Source organism: Rhyacophila brunnea, unplaced genomic scaffold, assembly GCF_057557595.1.
Source record: "Rhyacophila brunnea isolate RB1 unplaced genomic scaffold, BYU_Rbru_1.0 scaffold_23, whole genome shotgun sequence".
In the NCBI taxonomy this organism is placed as follows: Eukaryota; Metazoa; Arthropoda; class Insecta; order Trichoptera; family Rhyacophilidae; genus Rhyacophila; species Rhyacophila brunnea.
Window position 1 is genome coordinate 28547266 of NW_028232893.1, and position 21957 is coordinate 28569222.

General features: G+C 35.0%; 1 protein-coding gene across 2 annotated transcripts in view; it reads right to left on the minus strand.

Annotated features, from left to right (window-relative positions):
• The window catches only part of Lnk (SH2B adapter-like protein Lnk), a 60303-nt gene extending 40296 nt beyond the window's left edge, over nt 1–20007 (minus strand). For both annotated transcript variants that reach the window (XM_085950553.1, XM_085950557.1), the window contains exons 1-4: nt 19183–20007; nt 14562–14853; nt 13051–13229; nt 12281–12466 (exon numbers count right to left, since the gene is read on the minus strand). In XM_085950553.1, coding sequence (XP_085806679.1) covers nt 12281–12466; nt 13051–13229; nt 14562–14853; nt 19183–19869 — 1344 coding nt within the window. In that variant the 5' untranslated portion in view covers nt 19870–20007. The remainder of the gene's footprint in view (nt 1–12280; nt 12467–13050; nt 13230–14561; nt 14854–19182) is intronic.
• Nucleotides 20008–21957: the final 1950 nt, after the last annotated feature.

The following is a 21957-nucleotide window of genomic DNA, read 5'->3' on the forward strand; positions in this document are numbered from 1 at the left end:
ACATAGCAATGCGGATTATAAAAAGAAACAGCAACAAAAAAACAGAGAAAAAAAACATACAACATTAAACATAATATAATTAAAACAATCTCTATCAGATGCAAAGACAGTTATCTCCATAGATATTATTATAATACAAAAGACTGCAAGTAGAATCTCACTAACGCCGCGTACCAATGGCGAAGACTCCATACTAGGCGATTATTTAAAACCTACCTTCTAAATAAATAAAAAAAATTTACTGCATATTAATGTGTTTTACTGCATATTGATATTACTATGACAGTATCTGAGGCCGCAGATTTTTAATGATACACGTTGAATGTAGAGAAGCTCTTACTACAATCGCTGTAATACCGATAATGTGTGGCTTAGTATTTCATAATTATTCAAACAGATGTCACTGTGTGTTTATTTTTTTAGATTATGCAAAACAATCGACAGTGGCTTGTAATTTGTGTTTAAAGTCGGACGAGATAACTCGCAAAATTTGTATTTGCGGCCTCAGAGTGAAATAACTCGCTGAAGATATAGAAAGAAAAAAAATATTTGCCAACGACATCTGTCTGTAGGTATGCGTTATGAATTGATTGTCGACTTGGTCAACCAGATGGCACATAGCAATTCCAATAATACATAACACTAATTTGGTACATTTCACATGTACAACACATACAAAGAATAACATACGTATTGTAAAAAACGCATGAATACATTGCCGAAACCTGAGGCTATAGGTATAAAAGCCTGACATATTCACGGAAAACTCTGAATTCGAATCACGGTTAGGCATTACTTTTTTGTATCCATTTTAATGCCTGTGAGGTAAAACATAATATTTTTTGTTCAGTAAACAAAGAACAATTCAAATTCAAGTCCTGTAAATATGGCTGTTCTTGGACTTCAGTTCGTTACCTACCACAAGCCTTTGCCACTGCTGCGTACTCTCGGGCCAATTTTTGTCATTTTGATGATTTTTATATTTAATTTTCCGACTATTCTGTTTTCAGCTTATTGCTAATACTGTTACATATTTAATTCCTCGTGTTACATTATGAATGTCTCAATTTTATAATTCTTACCCTTCAGGGTTAAAACTCTAACATTTTATCTTCATTTTCTACCGGTTTCATACACTACCCCCTCAATTCAAAACTATCCCAAAGCGAGATGAATCAATATTTTTACCTGTTATTTGTTTTTATTTTATTTGAAAGTTTCATTGGTACTTAATATTCATTTGAAACTCTCTCGACTACGCAACCATGATTATTGTCACAATGTCCAACACATCGGTGATCTGATACGACTGACGTGTTGCTTGGTTTGTAAATTTCCAAAATGCAGTCGCATTATTCGTTTTCAAAACTAAATATCGACTGTAGAAAAGAAAAAGGGGGGCGTAACCCTCAGTTTTTTCAAAATAGGTTTTATTGCATAATAACGTTGTACACGACTAAAAACACATTGTGACCTAAGGATGTAAGCTGCAAATGCAGATTTATTATCTAAACTTAGCTAACAATTAAAAAAAAAAAGAAGAAGGAAGTGACTAACGTGGGAAAGACTTAACCAACATATTTGTAGATTTTTTTTAATTAACTCAATAATTAATATCAGATAAGAGATATAAAAACCAAATTATTAATTATCATGCACTTCCAAGGTTGACTATTTTGTATTTTAACTTTGACCATATGTAACAAAAACATTGTTATGCCTCCTGTAAAATTTAATTCGTGTGGATTATGCCCTTTTTTCTTTTCAGAGTCGAATTATGAAAAGGAGAATGAGAGAAATAAAAAAAAAATACTTTGGACTGCTATAAATAATTTATAACTCAACTTCGGAACTTTTACAAAAAAAAAAACTTAAAAATACCTTAAAACAAAAATAGTACATACGATAAAATCAAACTTAAATTTATCCTTACGACTGTAATCCATTACAATTATAATATGTATACAATAAAAAATAACTATGATTTAAGATAATTTCCAGGAACATAAAACGAACAAAACAATTAATTACAAAGAGACATTAGCTGCCCACTCAACTTATAATTTGGAATGGTCAATTTTTTTTATACATTCGTAAAAAATGATTAACAAATTCGGTATTGATTTGATTTAAAGCTATAAAACATGAAATAATGTATCTTGATTCAGGCATAAGTCACTATCGGCACAAACATAGTTTAGAGCAGAGGTTCTACTCTACGAGTCTAGCTCTAACTAAGAGTCGCAAATCAAAATTGAGTAGGTCACAGAATATTTTCAAGTACGATATTCAGAATCGGCTAAAACTCAATGCAGTGACTTCACTCCAGAGGCGAAGGGTGGAGGTCGGCTCTTAAGATCCACCATAAATAGGGCACATTACACTTTGTTAGTCATACGTATTTGTTTTTATTGAACTAAGATTACAATTTACAGATGAGGTTAGTTTTTTAAAATCAATTAAACCCTGCCTAACCAAACCATGATGTTAATATCAAATAATGACTTTTTTAATGACACAATTTCGTCACTGTTCTGGCAGAAGACACTAATTCGAAAAAATTACATATTGAGTTAGTTATACCAAATGATCCCTATTTCAAACTTTACCGTCTGGAAACCTTCATAATAAATAAACAGTCTTTATTTTAAAGTCAACCTTTTTATGATTACTCAAACTTCAAACATTTTAAAAGCTTCAAAGTCAAATTACTCAAAACTAGTATTCTCCAGTTAGTGTGTTCTGCCAGAACAGAGACGATTTCTAAATGTATCAAATTTTGGCAATTTGTGAATTCTTTCATTTATGCACCGCCATTGACAACACTAAAAAAGTACTTTGAGATTAAGGTTCGACCAAAATGTCACTCGGTGACTAAATGCAATTAGCGAACGGCATATCTAACTCAAAACTATAATTTCTGCAGGAAAGTGACTTTTGTTTGAATGCCAACAATATACAATTTTAATTGATAATATTATACACAATTGATCACTTTTACTGGGTTCATAATAAATGTTCTATTTTTTCTTTGCGTATCCGCATTCGAATAGTAGATAGAATGCCCGCTACTAAATCAATGAGTGGGGTTTAAGCCCTACGGCTGGATTATTTCACATTTAGTTTTCCCAATATGTTTTTGATTCAGAGCAAGAACTCAACAGGCTGAATAAATGGTTAACAACTACATAAAAAGGTCCATAAAAAACCATAAGCATGCTATATTTTTTTTTACAATGTAAAATATGTATAGGCACATAAAAAAATATGTTTACTGTAGAAGTTTCTTTGTAACGGAAGTAAAGTTAGAAATGTAAAACTCAATTTGTGATATTGTGAAACAAACTGAGAACTTTACATCATTCTTAATTACTGTAATTACCATAATTACTATGCAAGAAATAAACCACGATAAGTCCGTATTGTCAATTCTACACGGGATTTTTACATCTGGTACCTACATTTATTTACTACATTATATTTTCTGTTCTATATTCTTCCTTCTAGTTTTCAAGTATGTCATTAGCTATTTTTAATGCCTAGACATTTTAACTTGTTTCTTTGTTATTAAAGACGGCATTATCAGTTACTGCTAATTATTATAAAGCAGAAAAAATGATATTTCAACACAGTAACAACTCAATTTCATCAAATTTTGACTTACCGTAGTTTACATCTAGCATACAGAATTCAGTTTTACATTATCTGCACTGGTTGAAAAAAATCTACATTAGAAGGTGATTATCAAGTTTATTTTAATAATAAAACAAAATACATCTGTTTTAACAACTCATTATTTGCATTCAAAATATTTTAATAAAAGTACAATATTTTACTTATGGAAACAACAGTATTTTATTTCTAAATTCAATATTCTCCTTGGGTATATAGCATAATAGCGCCTGTACACGTGCATGGATTTACTTGCACCAATAGTGTGTATTTTAAACTATTGCGATAATAACTGTTTACACATAAAAGTGCTGACTGTCTTGCCAATCTCATGCAAGAGTAAGCTAGACGCGATGTTGTCATTTTATGGTACTATTTGATAGGTCGTGAAAATCAGTTAACCTTAAAATGAGTCTCTACGCAGTATAATTGGTTTTTTTACTGGCAGGTCACTATTGTTCTACTGTGCAGGCGCAGACAACGCACAGTCCAATTGTCGCGTGAAAATTCAGAAGCTTCTGAACTTTTTTAATCCATGCATGCAATCTTGCAATTTGCACGATGATACTTCCTGTCAGCAGTAAATCAATGCACATGTAAACAGGGTATACTATTTTAAATTAAAACCATTCCGTAATATAGTTAAAACTGTGGCACCTCTTCAAGAGGATAAAGTATAATTTTTTTTTTATTATAATTCATAATTCTTTTCTTATATAACATAGAAAACGGTGAATGCATACACACACGCACGCGCACACACTAAAATTATATTGCAATAAACGTCAGCTTAGTATTTATTCACTAATTGAAATAAATAATTAGTTATTTAAAACAAATTCTAAACGGTTTAATTAATAATAATGATAATTATTATGTACAAAATTGTATAAATTACGAATATATACATTATTTTTAATTAATGAATATTCAGACGGCAATCCTATTCGCTAAATGAGTTCTCTATTATCTGTTTGTATAATGTATTCTGGAAAATCTCCAAACTTGCATAAATTTTTGAGAATAGACATGACGTAACAAAAAAATGTATTTACGGATTGAATATAATATATATATAAGAATCCTATAAAACGTTTCGCATATAAAAGAGAACTTTAAATATTACTAATTTCATTTAGTATTAAAGGCCATTGTACCACAAAACAAGACATTTAACACAAATTAAGAGGCTCTGACATCTACCATTTTTATTATTATTTAAGGGTCACTTGCATTGATGTAGACGTTATGTAAAACTAACTGATTATGAACCCTATGCATAGTATACAATTCAGGAAAACAATAAATATGGCTCCGTTTAATTTCTAATTTTCCGTATTTTTTAATAACTATTTTTAAATTGACATAGAAGAATGGAAAATGTACAATATAAATTAATAAGTTGTTATAAATATTTAAATCATTTAATGGTTTATTTGAATAGTGTCTTTAGAATTATTTAAATTTATTATTGCAATGGCAACGTGCTCATTGTATTCTTTATTCACAAAACATATTGTGGTTTACATATTATGCCAATTAATCATTCCAATTGGTTGGTGTTAGCATGAATCGTTACCCGATACAATTTTGATTTGTCTGAAATGAGTCAACGACATTTAATACTATATTTACTTGATTTCTGTTTATAAACCGTATATATTATGTCACTGGGCATTTCTGTAACAATTTTGCCACTAGGAGAGTCACTTCACATGCGTTACGCACTTTAAAATCGGCTACGTAAAGCTTAAACCCACTTATTTACTATGCAGAGAACTCTTTAGTTTAAGTTAAAAGATTTTACTAACAGTTGGGATTCATAGTTATTTTTTTCTTTCGTTAATGCATAATGCGGTTGAGTCTTTATGGTTCTAATAAACTAAACATACAAAATGTGGCTTATATTAATGTGTACTAACTTGAGAAAACCAGTCTAATAATTATATGCCATACTGCATATTATGGTACCTAAAGGCAGCATTTCGAGAGAGGCTATACTCGTAACAACGCAACATTACCGGTACAAAAACAATAGTCACCGGTCGCACACGAGACATCAACTCGAGCGCGAAACGTCATTCATACGGCAGTAGTGTAGTACATAGGTATGTATATTGTCTAGGATAGTTATGAATGTCGCAGTCGCAACACTTCAATACAGTAAAACTTCATTAATACGAATTCCATGGGACCGAAAATCAAAAAAAAATCCAAATTACGAAATATGAAATGTATGGAGGAAAAATTTTTTTTTGATATTCATTAATTTCGTTTACGATCATAGATGGGCCTACGAAATTTCCGATTCTGTGTGTGTTAATGGGTCATATAATGTCGGAATTATTTATATTACCTAAAATAAGTAATTTACGTTTTAAGAAAAATCTGTCACAATTTTTAATGACTGGCTCATGAAATAGTGTACTTTATTACGATTTATTGAATATTTTTGTATGCCAGGACTCTGTGATCATTTCGAATTACGAAATTGGAATTAAAGGTATGGTTTTATATGAAAATAATGTTCAAGGGATTTTTTTTGCGAAAATTTTGAATTATCCGTGTTCTTATTAACGAGGTTTTACTGTAGTATTTTGTGACCTTTTAAAATGGCTGCGTGTAAAACGCATCTTTAATAACCTATACCGCGTAATAGATTTTTAATATTGAACACACTTCAGATTCTAAAAAACTTTGTAATGTATAAATAAAACTATATATAGAGTATATTTTGAGTATTATAAAAAAATATTTTCACACATTCAAGGAGGGGCAAATATCCGATTCGGTACTGTGGTGTGTACTGTATGACTTCCACATTCTCGCTGACACGTCAGATTGCAGTACTGTATATGATGTATATGAAAGGGAGAGGGGTGTTTTAATTCCAAACGGCTGCGAACATGAAAAAACTTAACAGCCTACCTCCACCCTTCGCCACTGCGGTCCTGTATTGTATATGAAAGGGAGAGGGGTGTTTTAATTCCAAACGGCTGCGAACATGAAAAAACTTAACAGCCTACCTCCACCCTTCGCCACTGCGGTCCTGTATACATTGTAAGTAAATGTGAGGGTCCAATTGTGCACTATAGTTTTCGGTTACCGTTCGTTTACTTTCTTCCAGCAGGCAGTCCGTCACCAACCAGTACGTATATAGAATTATGGCTACAGTGTACCAATTAACTCTCGCCGGGAGAATTACAGTAAAAATAAAAATTCTCCCATAAACATAATATAATAAAATAGCTTGCATATTAAGAAGGTACATTATATATATTCAACTGTGTTTAGGAAAAAGGGCGTAACCCTCGATTTTTTAGATATTAAAATTGTATACAACTAAATACACGTTCTATAAAAAGGAAGTAAACCGCAAATGCCGAATTATTGTCTAAATCCAGGTTTTAATTGAGATTAATTAATTTTTAATTTATGGAAAAAAGCATTTATCCTCAATTTTAATGATATTTCTGTAATAACTTCTTTTATTATTATTAGATCGAAAATATATTACACTAAATCATCAATCATCATGCACCCAATGTCTGTGCCTATTTTAAAAAAAATATTAAACTAAAACATCTCAAAAAACATTTTTTGCCTCTCCTGTAAAATTTGTTCAGTGAGGGTTACGTCCTTTTTCCTAAACACGGTCGAATTATGTATACATTAAGATTAAACAAAATCATAATATAGTTATTGTGATTGTTTGTACATTTTTATGACGTTACACTAAAAAATATTGTGTACATTTTTAACATCAGCATACAAAAAAACTATAGAGGGGCTGACGAAACAAGGGATCCACGTGCGCGGATGACATCCAATTTGATAAATAGATTTAATGTGTGTTCAGTTGTCAATTTAGCATGTTTTTTTTTGACATTCTGTACATAACAAAATTGTGATGATATAAAAATTAAACCTCATTCATCGATACTTGATTTATGTAACCATTATGTCTCCAACCCATAATTTTTTTTTCTGACTCACAATTGTTAATTTATCCAATGAATAACTTAAAATATGCTTTGTTTAATAATCCGTGATTATTATTATTAATTTGTCATGCGGGATGCGTCAACCATTCAAAATATCTAAATAAGCGGTTGCATTTAGAAATAAAAGTGAGGGTGGGAGGGGTAGCTGCGGCTTATTATTGCAAGACACAAATTTGTGTTAGTTCAATTTATATAAAATAATTGAGACGCTGAGAATTGAACAAATACAAATGCACTGATTTGAGTGAATCCTCTTCCTTGTAAAAGATACGATTGTAAATTCTACATAACAATTTTCAATATTCTGTAAATGAGGTTGTATTTAGTTGACAAATGTTTTAATTTTTAATAAACTAATTCTTTCATTCAACAAATAAGACACAAGATTTGAGAATGTAACATTCTATATTGATTATTTAATTTGAAAATATCTCATGCATATCGTCACCTCAATACTACAAGTAGATAACTTAATTTTCACTGTTTTTGAGATAGCTATTGAATATGATTCTACATTTCCTTCTCTACAAAATGATAAAACTAGGTAAGTCAGAAGTTAATGGGAACTGTATTAATCTTCTGTTTGAAAATATTAGATAATTTTAAAACCATGAATGCATTAAATAAATAAAATAATATACCTACAGTATTTTTTCATATAATAGAACATTATTTAATTGTTCTCAATTAGACAAGCACAATTTTCCATTTATATTTTAAACAATAATTATTATAGCCTAGAATTATGTTAGACCCGTTTCACACGGGACACCTGTTGCAAGCTACCGGCGTGGCGAGATTCCACACTTACATATAAATGAGCGTGACACTCGTGTGTCCCCGTCTGAACGCGCCAATTCAGTTATGTGTAAATGCGGAATCTCGCCACGCTGGTGGCACCACACAGGTGTCCCATGTGAAACGGGTCTTAATCAAGTAAAGTTTAAATTTCATTTTCCCAACAATGACCAAATCAGAGTTATCTAATTGTAGTATTGAGGTGACGATATATATCCCACAAAGAGATTTTTTCTAGTGGGTATATGCATGAGATGTTTTCAAACTATGTATGTTCAATGTTTGTAATGTTTGAAGGATGACAAGTCAAGCCAAAAAAATTGAATTACATAATATGTTACCATGAAAATAATAACATTTTTGTGAAAACTACTACAAAAAGATATATCACTTGTACACATGTAATTCTCAGTACGTCAGTTATTATATTTTCTAACATGCAATCAAACTATGAAAGACATTTTGAATGGTGAATATCCCGACAACATAGGACAAATGGAAAGATCAGAATATGCTATCAAATAATGAATTGGTGTACCCGTAAATTTCTAACTAATACATTAAAATAAATATTGAAAGTTTATTTGGTTCTCAATTTTTTTCATAGGAGCTACGTGCAAGGCTGACTACAATGCACCACGGGACATTTGAAAATGCTTAGTCAAAATAATTGGAACTGCACTGGATCGTCTAGGACGGAGAATATTTGTTTCCCATCATGATTAAATTTATACAGACAAAAAGGTGAGTAAACTTTTGTTCGATTTGTGACTATATTACCTATATTAAAAGTTTCGCACAATTATCAAGCAAAAAATCTTATTAACGCAACTCTGAATTCGATAATGACTCAGTGAGATCTCTAAAATATCGTCGTTGTGGCACCAGACGAAGGAGCCAAAATAATTGAATAAAAACTTCATAGCGATTGGCTGTCTGTTTTATAAAATGGATTGCAAACTACATTTATAACCCATGGCCTCTGAAGCCGTGAGTCATGGGTTCGATCCCGCGGCCTGTAAAAATGCATGTTTTTTTTTCAATTTCTGTTTGACACAGTACAAGGACCCAATAAGGGTGTGGTAAATGGCTTACTACCATTCCTCATAAAAAAAAGTCTGTCAATATAATCTTCACTTCACTCTGTGTAGATCCATGGGTTCTACTTAGGAGGTATGGAAGACGGTAATTTAATAGTCTCACTGAATAGTATGGATGCTTTGAGAAATGAACTGACTTTAACTGTAAAGCAGAAGTTGGAGGTCATGAATAAATGACATCACACAAATTTCAGTATTTCTTTAAGCCCCCTGTCCAAATTATGCTACATTTTTTAAATCGTTAAAAAACAAATTCACTGATTGATTTCAGTATAATGTTATCACAGAAACTTTCAGTATTGTGATGTCATATTGAAGATGCAAGAAGACTGACGAGCAACATGGATTCTTGAAGGCACCGTGTTTGTGTACGTGTGCTCCTACTAAGGGGCAGGGGCAGAAGCAGACATGGTCTGTTCTCATAAAAAATCAAATTATATCAGACCGCCTCTCCCTATTACTAAGTAATATCAAAAGTACTTTATGCTGACAGTTTATGGGTTCAAATTCCAGTAAGTATGTAGTCTGCATAATACATATGTATTTAGATTCACAGTAAAGGCCTTGTAGTATGGCGATTTACCAGTGATTCTATAACTCAGCGAGAGTCCAGGCCTACCCCAACCAGCATTTTATTTAAGGATCAATTGTTAGCCATTTAAATATCCTGAAGCATATGAGTACACCTAGATTATATTAGAATTGTTCGCATAACATAATAATACATACATATTGTATAAATTATGAAATTAACAAAACACCAGAATAGACCAATCCGAATTCTGTCAATTGTTAATTTTATTTAAATCTAAAATATTTATTCAATAGCAGCATAATAAAATATAGAGGAAAATTTGTGAGCTGTAAATGGCAACATTTATAATGTAAAATTATAAATTACTATGTATGGAGGTTTAAATTAAAAAAAAGAACACAATATTTAAAGACAACAATGATTAGAATTATTGTCTATAGGTACAATAAACAACATAGCCGAAACAAACATACATACATACATGATAACAATAATTATAATGGCAAACATACGAATTGGCAAAATAATTTAAATAATATCAGTGCAGCATTACCTCGGACAAAGAATCCACAGAAAACACAGCCCGTAATAAAGTTTCCAAAAACTACTCTTTTTGGCTATTCAAGCTTGTAAATAAGTGCTTAATTCTCATTGACAATAATGATTACCTCTATCATGAGAACTGTCACCATAATTTTACATGTGATAGATTTGATTTGTCAGTTCGCTAATTGGTATTGAAACATGCCTGCTTATTTATAGCCGTCTTTGATTTCAGTTTTCAATGTGAATGATATACGCGTTTCATCATACATATTTGTTATAAGCCGTTTGACGATTCGTCTCTCAATGAATCACTTTTGTATTAACATTATTATTGTGCCAGTTAAAACTCACGACTTCGGCAACAATAATAACAATTCATGGAATCAATTGTTTTAGTGAATCTAGCTTGCCGTTTTGATAGATGCTGACACACGAGTCCTCTCTTTCGGCTCCGTTTTTATACATTTAGGTTTGATAAAAAAAAAATTCTATTAGAGAGAAGACAACAGCATTGTCTATACTTTGTACGATCACATCCAGGGGTAATGCTGCACACGGAAGCTTGTGTAAAACGTTTCAACATGAAAAATCAATAAGCAACATCGAGAGAGATGAGTTTCTATACAATATAAATAATAAACGAAACATAATATATAACAGACGACAACCTCACAGTCAAATACCGTATCGGCAATCCAAGACACTCGTCGGTTTTCCTCGGAACTTTCCCGATTAAACGCAGCAGACTTCAGACAACACTTGAGTCATATATGTTCTAACTTCACAACTCAATGTTTGTAGTAAAAAGCATAAGTAGTTCACTGTAGTTGGGTTCATTTTTTTTCTGCCTCTCCTAACCATGTTCAAAACGGTAATGTGTGTAGTAATAAATAAAACTAAAACATCCATTCGTAACAAATGAAAGCGAAGGGTTTATCTTGGCAATACTTGCATGTTTAATAATTTATGGAATTGACCGTTTGAAAGAATCTAAAATTGTCCTGAAACGCTTGTGATTTTTGGCAGATAATAAATCCTGAGAATTATACTAAAAACAAGAACACAGTGTGAAATAACTAAACTTGCAGCTAATTTACACATTAGTCCTCATTATCAGTTTCACGTTCATATATTTAGGCTTTGTCTAGAAGAGAGGATTTTTCTCCTACATCTCTGGTGGACACTGAACACAATTTATTACTGTCCTATCCATCTTCCCCACCCTATCGTGGGGACCAGTGTCAAAGTGAACGATGACAAGGCAACACCTGCTAAATGTTTAAAAAAAAAACTAAGACGAGGTATGACCTCTAATACACGTGACATAAATATGATTTTGCGCAAGTTATCCACCCCTTTCTATGTTGATCGCAATTATCCCCATTCCATACAGTCCACTTGCTTCTCTCATAATTATAAATAATGGCACATCATTTAAAACTCTGTAACATGGATTTATATTTTTGGCTGTTAACTAATTTTTTTATCACTGGATCTTATAAACGCATACGCCGTCAAAATGTGTTCATTAATATAAAAACAGTCTAATGAGAATGGAAAAAGCAACAAGTGTCAAGAATTGCTCCGTCCAGTATTTGCTAGAAGGAATGCTATGTGGCCCTCACTTGTCTGTGCTGCGGATTGCTGATGACAAACTCGGTTAGGGTCACGTCGGCGGTCCCTCCGCTCTCCAGGGGGATGGGGTTCTGGCGGAAGTGCTCCAGCATGTCGTAGATGTTGGGGAACCACAGGTGCTGCACCCGGCACTGCCCCGAGTCGTTCAGGGTCATCCGGAGGTGTTTGGCGCGGCCCTGGAAACAAAACAATTCATTCATTAACTAATATAGAACACCCTTGGTCCCTTAGCTAGCTATCTGAAAGCAGTCGGCTGAGGCCCATAACAAATAGCTTCGGAGACGAGGGAGATATTCAGCCATACTCCTAGCCCCCAACCTTCTGCAATTAAGTTTAATATGTACAACAGTATGATATCTTGAGTTATTGTTTTTGTTTTGTTGTAAACGACTCTAGCCCTGTATAAATAAATATAATCGGCGAGATACGATTCATGTATGAAAAATAGCATATTTATTATGATTTACAACTCAACACCCTTGTAAGGGGATCCCGACTCCTAGCTCTCTGTCGTCCATTATATAGTAACCTCAAGGGTACCAGCATGGCACCAGGTTTGCAAAACCCTGATCTTTAATAAGAGCAGTAAACAAATCTAATTTTTGTTACAGCTAAAATGAATTATAATATACGTAACATGAACTTCCTTTTTTTGTAATTTGCATATGAAATCATCATGTAGACATAATATTATTACACTATGCTAAATCCCATACGTGACTGCATTTTTGGTATTCAAATTTAAAAAAAATGAACTCACTTGAAAATTGAAAGTGAGTACAAATTCTCCTCTCCTGGTTTCGCTCTGCCTGACGAGGTAGACTCCGTGTCCGGCCGACCCGCCCAGCAGGACGCTGTGAGCCGCCTCCGATCTGGCCAGCGTGCCATGGAACCACGGCCAATTCCTAAGCTGCACCGCTAAATCTACCTCCGTATCTCCTGAAACAACCCACACACATCATTTTAATATTTGGAAGATTATTTAAGTCAATGTGGTAGATTATCCGAATAAACTGATATCCTGATACATCTAGGTCCAATTTTCTAACATTTAGTAACGTTTGGATACCACTAAATGACAAGATTTGTACAGCGATTATCCCGTCTTCGACCAATTTGTCTTGTTGATAGACCTGTGGTATTCAAATGGTAGCAATTACCAGGGTTACCACAGGCTGTTTAAAATAAATAATATACTTTTTCCTCTATCGCTACGATGCCGAATCGGTCCATTTCTGCATCTTAGTTGGAACACATTGACTCCACGTGACTGTGAAGATTCGACATAAATAGTGCACACTGAACTTTGTCAGTCATAGTATTTGTTTTCATTGAACTAAGAACACAAATTGCAGATGGTACTATTTTTTTTTTTTTAAATTCAATTAAACCCTGCCCAACCAAACCATAATAGATATAAAATATTCTTCTATCTATAAAACATCTAAAATTATCTATGATTTGATAGATGAAAATTTATTATCTATTATTTATTATGGCTTAATTTATGCAGGGTTTAATTGAAATTTAAAAATTAACCAACGCCACCTGCAATTTGTATTCTTGGTTCAATAAAAACAAATAAATGTGACTGGTACAGTTTAGTGGGCACGATTTATGTCAGATCTCCACGGCCTACCTCCAACCTTCGCCACTGTTTTGAACTAACTTAATCAGTAGGCTATAGGTTATGTTTTCCAGTTCAATTTCATATATCGTGGGTATTCTGCGAAAAAGCACCAAGTCAAAATTTTGCTGTTTTGACTTAATGATGAGGTAATCTTATTAAGAGTACGCTCTATAGTCTACAAAAACACACACAGTCATATCTATAAAACTGGCGAAGATAATTTATGTTATAAGTCAAAAAGACATACATCTATTCAGCGAAAAAGCACTAAATGGACTTAGTGCATTTGCTTCTCTCATTCTCAGGCTATCTATATTCACAAAATTCTGCATGCGAAACTGCACTAAGTCATACTCAAAGCAATATCGCAGAAAGGAATTTGCCTTTTATATATATAAAAAAAGTTAAGACCGTCCAAACTTTCAAACTCGATTATCTCAAAACTAGTATTTTTGACTTAATGCTTATTCGCAGAATACCCACGATATTTAGGTTCCATCTCTATAAAAGGTTTTTTCAACAACTGCGATTTTCATACTCTTTTACACTAGTCGATGTGTATGTCTTGAATTTAGATTTGTTATGTCCACAATGTATTGTTTTCTTAAATAAATAAATATATAAAGAAAAATAGAGCGTACCCGCTTCCCCAGGTTCCTCGGGCATGGTCTCATTGCACAGGTCGAAATTACTATTACTCGAGGCGCAGTCTCTTCGGGGGGGCAGCTCCGGCGCTGGGGTTGCGGGGTCCCCGGCCGGGGTGGAGGAAGCGGAGGCGGCAGGGTCCACCGCCACCGCGGCTCCCGAGGTGAGCGCCCCGGGCGGAGGCTGGGAGGTAGGGGCGCTGCGCATGCAGTACTTGATGGTGGCCAGCCACGACCGCATGTCGTCTGTGTCGTGCGCCTCAATCACATACTCCATGTTGTTGTCCGCCTGTAATTCGGTGAACGCTTCATGTTATTACGAGAAAATATTTAAATTATACCCACCACTCAAATTCGGAATCTTGGCGAGTATAAAACTCGCAATTTAAATCATGAGCCAATAATACAAGAGAATTTATAACTATGGTAGAGCCAGGATAGGATATAATGGACTAATTCAGGCATGCCCAACCCAAGGCCCAATTGAAGTTTTCAGCTTACTATATTTTGTATTTTGTTAAAGTACACTCTCAGTAATCCACAGCTCGATTATCCGACAACTACTATACTGCCCTTCTAAGGAAGAAGGCAGTAACTGACTCTCACACACTTTCGAGATAAATGACATAATGTGGTTTTTTCCAACTTTAGTACTGTGAATTAATAAAAAACGGTGATAATTTTTATTAGTAGGATGTTAAAATACAAATAAAGTAATGATAAACAAGCAGTAACTGCAATAAATAGATGCAATTACTGGCTTTTTGCTAAGAAATTTGAATTATTTTAGCAGATGTCCATTTTTTCACTAAGGGTTTTAACGGTATTTTAGTGATAATTCTGATTTTAAAGTGAACAGAATATATAGCTTTCAAAATTACCTAATGGATGGCATTCATAACCAATTTCACAAATTTTGCGAGTTACTGCCTTCTTCCTTGGAAGGGCAGTATAATCCGCCGTTATTTTTACTAGTTGAGAGCACAAAATCAAGCTCTATAATTCGCCGGTATTCGATTGTCAAATTCAGTAGTTTGCCTCGTACAAGTATACAATGCAGATGAGATGGGTTTATTTTGTAAACTTCTCCTTACATTCAAAAACGTACATTCATCGCGAAGAAAGTAATGTACCAGGGAGGAAAGTGCCCAAGGACCGCAAAACAATTATTATTCCGTGCTCCAATGCAACCGCAACACACAAAATGAAGCTTTTGGTCATAGGGAAAGCCAGGAATCCTAAGCTGTTCAAGAATATCTGCCTCACTGAACAAATGGTTGTGTTTAGTGATTTACTGTTCAATATTTATTTAATAAACTTAGTTTATAAATATGTATAATTTAATAAATACTTGATTTTGATTATAAATAAAACAGTAATTTGTTAGTACAAATTTCTCAAAAAAAAAAACTACTTTTACGAAATACCTGTCTTCATTTTTACCATATTTTGTATGTATGCACTGTAATATAATCCGCTGCTTTCACCAATTGGACACTTGTGTGGTTTTTGGGGTGGCGGATTACTGAGAGAGTACTTACTGTATTATATAAAAATAATTATAAAAACTCTTTACGATCAAGCATCACCGATGAACATTTACAAGCAGTTTTAAGAATCTTAACTACAAAATTAACACCATATATTAAAAAAATGTTGAAACATGTAAAACAGTTTCATCCTTCTCATTAAATTGTTGGCTATTAGAGAATCATTTATTTTTTTATTGAAATTCCTCTTTCATGATAATAAATAATGTATGTCTAAAAATAGTCTAAATTTGCGGCCCAACTTCATTTTATATTCCTAATGTGGCCCTTCAACTAAAAAGTTTGCACAGGCCCGTTGTAACTGATGATCCGTCATGGACAAAGATGGAAGAATCAGACAAGTGGCAACATAAAAAAAAATGCAAATCGATACATTGTATAGTCACAAGAATATGACGCACGATAAAATACAATATTATTCAATAATTTATTGTATTCAGCTCATAAATAACGCAGGACGAGTGTTGATTTATTTTAATCGGCGCACAAATTGATAATAAACATAATGACATTTGACATTTAACCTCACATAATGAGTAATTCAGCTTCAATAATATACGAGTTGAGGCTTTCGAGATGTGGCTCTGCGGACACATCCTCAAAATTCCTTGGGAATGACGGGTGACACATAATGTTGACGTCCTAGAACGAATGGCAGAAGAGCCGAATTGTTCTGCTTTGTATCAAATCCAAAAAACTACAATACCTGAGAGAGAAAGGTACAGCATTCCCGAACTGATTATCTAAGTAAGCAACGATAAACGTAGACGGACGACGCCACATCTCGTGGCTTAAGAACCCCTGTGATCAGGCGCGTACACAGAAAAATGGTTTGGGGTGGTCCATTTTGAAAAATTATCCATAATATTTTTTATTAATTTTTATGCCGGTGGGATGGGGGGGGGTGGGTTAAAAAAATCTAATAGGTGCCACTGACTTCCCTATTTACCCTGAATACTGCACTTTTCTAGGTACTTTCTTCATACCCCGATACTCCACTCTCCGAGCCTAGCTATAAAAACCCAGCAGGTATAACTAAGTGTGTTCACCTACGTATTATATAGCGCATGTACAAGTACATCGATTTACTTGCACCAATTGTGTGTATTTTAAACTATCACAATAATAACTGTTTACATGTAAAAGTGCTGACTGTCTCGTCTCGCCAACATCATCTTTCTAGAGTAAGTATTTCCGTAAAATGTTCGTACTTCAATCACAGCAAATCGTAATAACGTGAATTGGGGGACGTAGTAAGTATAATCTATATAATATAAATAATATAAGATCTCAGTGTACGATATTAGTCTATGGACATCAGTGATGACGTAGTCTTGCGTTGTATACTCTAAAAAACTAACGTGACAGTTAATGACGGCGGCCGGCGTTAGCATTTTTCAGTCGTAAGAGGTGTTTAAATAAGCAGGGCATCGAAATTTCTCGAATTCTCCGTTATGTTTATGTGACAAACAAAAAACTTACATTTTCAACACGTCCTATAATTTTTGCCGAAATACTATAATGTCTTGGACCGCGTACTATAATTCGATGACAATAAGATAGCTGAATTCCAAAATGGCGACTGACAAATAAAGACGGCGGAGCACCAGTAAAAAGCACCGGATCGTAAGAGTCATCCGCGCAGTTTTGTCATTTAGACATGCCGCATTGGAATATTAAACCAAACATTGGGTCCCCCAGATAGTTGCATCAATTTATGTGTGCCATGAGTCTTCAAGAAATCAAAGACCTTGCGTGTTGTACAATGCCAAGAGGGGTGGGACCAACGCGTTGAAAAGGCTGTTCGACAGTCAAATCATCCGGGTCATGATCCACAGTCGTGAAGTCTTGACGAAGAATAACTACTAATATGCTGTTTACCTAAATAATTAGAATTTTTTCTGTTTCTGGGGGATCAGGACCTATAAACCGACGTTTGCGTGTGCCTGCGGTGGTTTTTATTACGTATTTGTTTAGACATGAATTTGATCACAATACTATACGGTCCAGTAGCAAAGGGTAGAGTAGGCTGTTGAGATTCAAGATAATTTTTTTTTTTTTTGACTATGTCCGATCCTAATAGGATCCTATGGGCCTCCACAGAGTAGAGGTTTGTATTAACAGATTTTGTTTTTTACGAGAAATGGATGTCAGCCACTTGCTCAACCCATTAGGTCCATACCCTGACTCACACACAAATTGAAAAACAATATGTGTACTTGCCAGACCCAGGATTCGAGCCTGGGACCCACGGCATGATAGTCCAACGCTTAAGCCGCACGGCCACCGTGGGTGCCTAACTGCACCCTGCCTAACTAAGCCATAATTATAAGAATATTTGGTACAAGTCGGTTATAGGAAATCCAGCGGCAATCACATTTTGAAAATAGCCAATATACTGGATTATTAGTTAGGTTGGGTTAGTTTAGGTTAGGTTAGGTTTTCATTCTTGAATTTTGCCAAAATCAGCTATGACAATTAGCGCGGTTCCCGCCTGGCTTCCCTATAACCGACTTGTACCAATATTTCTTATCGATTATGGTTTTGGTTAAGCAGAGTTTAACTGAATTTTAAAAACTAACCAACACCATTATTTGCCGTTTGTGTTCCTCTAGGGCGGCAGGTTATATAAAAGTATGGTGAAGCAGGCAAGTATGGGGAAAAAGTATGGTGAGGCAGGCTGGTAATCAATTTGCGGCAAGATTTCCACATTAACATTATATCATATGATTACGTTATAATGCCCAAAGTAAATCCTCCGTGATGCCCTGCATTTTTTTATCTTGTCGCTATTTCTCGTAAGTTGTCGGCTATTGTTGGCCTGCTTCATTCAGTTGTATGAGAAAGTCGATTCCTTCCCCCTCTTTATATTTAATACCTCTATGGTGTTCCTAGTTCAATGAAAACATAAGTATGACTGATAAAGTTTAGTGTGCATTATTTATGTCGGATTTCAACAGCCTACATCCTCCCTTCGCCATTGATACGGCCTACATCTATATCCGATACAATATCTCACAGTGAACCCTAGTTCGTTTTGTATTATTTTATATGGTTATTTTGTTTACCTTGAGGACGAAAGTGTTCTCGTGGTCGGGCATTTCCAGGGCCGTCGTCTCCCTGGCTTCCGTGATAAGGAAACAGAAAACTCCGCTCCTGGGTTTGGCAGCTTTGGGCGGCGAGTAAAATTCAAGCATATAACCGCCGACAGTCTTGACGAGGGCAAGTCTACATTTCTCCCATTTGTGAGGCCCGCCGGGCTGCTCCAAGCTCTCCGGCGTTAAATAATTCACTAATCCTTCTTTACGACACTCTACAACTATTTTGGCAAGCTTCGTTTTCGTCTGACGTCCCGTGTGACCTGACAGTTCGACTTCGTCCGAATGCTGTTTGTGAAAGAGCCCTTTGCCGCGGCGCAGGCCTTTGAATGATAATCTTCTAAAGAAATGTTTATGCTGCGTTTTAGGCGAGTCGGTATCCTCGGAATAGTCACTTTCTTCATGTCCTGGATGCGTTCCGTTTGATATTTTGCTCTGCGCTTTGAGCTTGAAGAAGTCCTTTTCGAAATGACAGGAGAAGCACTCGACGAACTTCCGCATGAAGTCCTTGTAGGATATCGCATCCCTGGTGCCCTCCGTCATGCCCGCGGCTATGTATTCCATGCACGACTTGGCGAAATCCTGCGACGCGGCTTTCGCGTGACGCTCGGAAAAATCGGCCCACCCGTTGGGCTCCGTCTCGGAGGGACCCGCCATCGCTCGCAGTTTGCGTATTAACTCCACTTGGAGGCCGTTCGTGACAGTTTAAGGATTATCGGCGCATCACTCCTGGGACGTTTAGCTCAGTCGCGAGTTTACAAAACGCGCTGGCGGTGTTTCCTCGCAATCAAAACAACACGGACGTCGGGCCGCCATCAATTTACTATGGAAAACAAGTTTGTTCGTAAAATGCGCATATTTTGTCATAACACGAGACAGAGCATAGCCGCTTAATAAAGCCAAAAAGAGACAAAAAGTGATCTCTATGGTTTTAAATTTTACAAGCAGTCTAGGCACAACATCCGTGAAAACAATAAATTTTGATAAACTTTTGCTCTATGGATATCAGATGTCATGAAAGTGTTTTTGCTATTGCCCGATAGATGCCACTTACTTGTAATATATACTTCATTTAGGTTTGAATCTCAGATGGTTGGATCCGAAACCTGTGTTTTTAGTGATGCTCTTCAGTTACTTACATCTTCCTTCTACAATCTACAATATAGAGGGCTCCAAACCTGTCAGCGCATCAGACCTCTACGTTCTTAAAAACACCGTTGTTTCGTGTAAATGCTCTAATTTTCAGTTGATGATGACTAATAAAACAGGTCGGTAGATAGGCACCTTTATTTAATATCTCTATGTAGGCACCCAACAAAATTCGCATATAATTTTAGATTAAAAATGAATGGAGGTGGCATTCTAAGTCTGCCTAAGGGCGGCACTTTGCCTGGGGATGTCACCGAATGGATTAGCTAGTCGCATGATGAATCCTAGCAGTGACGTCCCGTGGGGATAGGCAGATTGAGCGTCGCTTGGAGGCGGCAGTTACTAGAAGGGCGGAAAATGGAGGAGAATCATTAGGTATATATTATATAAATAGCTGCCTAAACATTTATAGAAATAGGTACCCAAACTTAGTAATAACGGAAATATCTTTCCATTAAAAAATCAGCTCACTGTTTGGAAACAAAATGTATTAAGTAATTAACATACCTACAAGGTTTAACAGGACTGTATTTTTTGTCGGGTTCGCGATGTCTAGTTTACTTCCGTTGTCCTTGGAGGTCACGTCCTTGATGACCAGCATACTTGCCTAATTTTAAAATTTTCCCAATATTTTTGCCAGTCACGAATTTTGGAAGTTGCCAGGTGTATTTTTAAATGTATCTGAAACCTAGGACTCACAATAATTCTATTGAAGCAGGGATAGCATTTAAATTAGATTTAGTAGTATATATTTTGTCGGTAATGTATATATACAACACATTTCTTAGATATTTTAGTCATGAAAGAATAATGAAAAATACTGTATAAAAAATAAGGCGGCCTTTTTTCGCTGCCTAGGGGCGGCATTTTGTCTGGGGACGTCACTGAATCCTAGTACCTACCTTAATTTTCACGTAGAGATTTATGTGTGTGAATAATGAAGAGTCAAAAACCATGCATTGTTTGACCGCTAATAATATTATTTTGTATTCTACCCAGTAGAATGTAGATAATAGGTATATTTTTAATTTAATTTATTTTATTTCAGCCGCAAAGCAGGTTTAAAGACAAAAATAATGATAAACCGCTTTGCTGAACCAAAAGAAATCCCCATCAATGGCACTGGCACTCAAATCGAGTGAGTCAACTACTACGTCTATCTTGGACAGCACATGTCAATAAATTGACGGTTCGTATGTATGATTGCTCGAAGAACCAAGCTGACATGGAGTGCATTTGGGCGCCTGAATAGTATCTTCAAAAGTTACCTCCAATACCTCATTGTGTCTTAAACGTAGGTACAGAGTAAAACGCTCACGTGTGCACAGTGATGTCCCGTGGGGGTAGGCAGATTGAGCGTCGCTTGGGGACGGCAGTTACCCAAAGGGCGGCAAATCGACGAGAATCATTAGGTATAGATATATATGCAAATAGCTACCTAAACTTAATAATAACAGAGATCTTTCCATTTTAAAAAATCAGCTCACAGGTTGGAAACAAAATGTATTATTTAGGTAGGTACTAGTTTTAACAAGACATCACATTCAGTTAGGTTAGGTTAGGTCATTATTTCGTTGTACCTAGAACATATTATAA